Genomic DNA, 1,976 nt, shown 5'->3' with positions numbered 1-1,976 from the left:
TTTTTTTTTTTTTTTTTTTTTTACTTTTTGATGTGTTGAAAACTAGTATCTGCTATAGTCTTTAACTTTGAACATATGTTAAAAATATTTTTAGATGAATGGCTATGGATAGAATTAATTTTTAGAAACATTCTTATATTTAAAAAATTTCTTCTTTTAAAAACAGTTTACTTCATGGTAATTCCTGTTCTTGTCAGTTATTTAAAGGGGAAAACACATTTACACAATCTTAAGTGTGTTCCTTTTTTTGTAGTAGAACGTGTAATGTTTATTTTTTGATGCAGAAATACAGGTCACGAAAACCTTTAACCTTTGACATTATTATTCTAGGTATGATTGCAAACTGTACAATGCAGTGCAGAAATAGACATTGAAATCTATCAAACAGCCCTATTCTATTTAAAGGTTTATATATATATATTTAAATTTTTCATTTAAAAAAGCAATGGAATGTTATGTTGTAAGTTCCTAAGACATTTAAACTTTTTGGTGGTCTAATGAGTTAAACAGTAAGGAGCTGATAGTTTTCTTAAAGTAATAAGAGGAAGTGCATATCCTTAAAGGTCATTTATAGTTATTTTGTGGAGTATGACTATGTTTGATTTCTCTGACCTTGGATTTTTAAAAATGAGAGGTTCTGATCTCTCCTCTGTGTAATGGCAAGCTCTTTCTGATTACACAGGAAGTCCTGCCTGTCGCAGGGGTGGAGATGCAGTTGACGGCCGCGGTGTCGTTCCTGACCATTCTACAGGAAGAGTCCGTGTCCGTTCATACGTATGCCCACTCCTTCCTCCAAGTCATTCTGCTACATCTGGAGCACAGGGACGCAGGTCAGCAGCCTGGCATGCTGAGTTCCGCACTTTCCTGGATGTGGCCATGAGGTCTTTTGGGTCTTGTTAGCCTGATGAGCGTAACTGAAGGAGGCCATCCTGCCCAAGGTTTGATCAGGAGTAGGATGAAAAGCAGCCGTGGCTCTTCCCTTACAAACCCCGCCAAGTTCCGTATCTTTGAAAGCCGACGACTTGTTAATTCATCTTATGATCTGTATTTACGTCTTAGAATTTTTGAATTTTACAATATTTATAGTATTGTACGCAGCAAAAAATGCACATTTTGGCTGAAAGATATTCCCTCCCCCCCTATTATTTTTAAAGACATAAATGTTTTCTAGATGTTGGCTAAAGCAAAAAAGAAAATAGAGGAACTTCTTAAAATAGTAATAAAAATAATTATCCCATTTTATTAAATATTATTGTAACTTGATGGCTGAGTTAAAACCAATTTGTGAGACGTTTAACTTGGCATTTTTTTTTTTCCTTTTTCCCTGTGTCAATCAGGAGTCAGCAATGCATGGCTGGAAACTCTTCTGTCTGTAATAGAAGTATTGCCCAAAGAAACCCTAAGACATGAGGTAATATTTCTTTCTTTCTCACTTGCTCTCTCTCTTTTTTTTTTTTCCAATGCTATTAAGTAGGTCACTTCAAGGTTTTCTGCTTTTGTTTTTACTGGAAAGTGGTATTTAAAAAGAATAGAGTCATTTCCCACTCCGAAAGCAACACATGCTCATCATAGACAATATGAGCAATACAGAAAATAATAGGAAGAAAAATCATGGTTCTGTACTTAGCCAAAATCTGAAAAATCATTTCAGATTTTTTCCCTGTATGTTTTTTGTTTGCCATATTAATAATCATGTTGAACATATATGTAGTTGTTTTTCATTTAGCATTATTTCCCTATGTTACTATGGTAAACTCATTTGATAGTAAATATAAAATATTTTACTTGTTAAACATTTAAGCCTGTTTTGAGTATTTTGTTATTAAAATAAGGCAGTAATGAGCCTCTCTGTAGAACCTTTTCTGTTTTTCAGATAATTGTCTTAAAATTTTTTTTTAATGTTTGTTTATTTTTGAGAGAGAGAGAATGAGAATGAGAATGAGCAGGGGTGGGGCAGAGAGAGAGACACACACACA

At 33.8% G+C, this 1,976-nt stretch overlaps 1 protein-coding gene across 2 annotated transcripts in view; it reads left to right on the top strand.

Annotated features, from left to right (window-relative positions):
* Positions 1 to 1,976, top strand: part of PPP4R4 (protein phosphatase 4 regulatory subunit 4) — a 103,889-nt gene that overhangs the window by 49,478 nt on the left and 52,435 nt on the right. For both annotated transcript variants that reach the window (XM_029952631.1, XM_029952632.1), the window contains exons 4-5: positions 683 to 830; positions 1,338 to 1,411. In XM_029952631.1, coding sequence (XP_029808491.1) covers positions 683 to 830; positions 1,338 to 1,411 — 222 coding nt within the window. The remainder of the gene's footprint in view (positions 1 to 682; positions 831 to 1,337; positions 1,412 to 1,976) is intronic.

The sequence above is a fragment of the Suricata suricatta genome, chromosome 9 (genome assembly GCF_006229205.1).
Source record: "Suricata suricatta isolate VVHF042 chromosome 9, meerkat_22Aug2017_6uvM2_HiC, whole genome shotgun sequence".
Classification (NCBI taxonomy): Eukaryota; Metazoa; Chordata; class Mammalia; order Carnivora; family Herpestidae; genus Suricata; species Suricata suricatta.
Note: the sequence above shows the minus strand (reverse complement) of the source record. Positions and strands in the feature narration are given on the sequence as shown.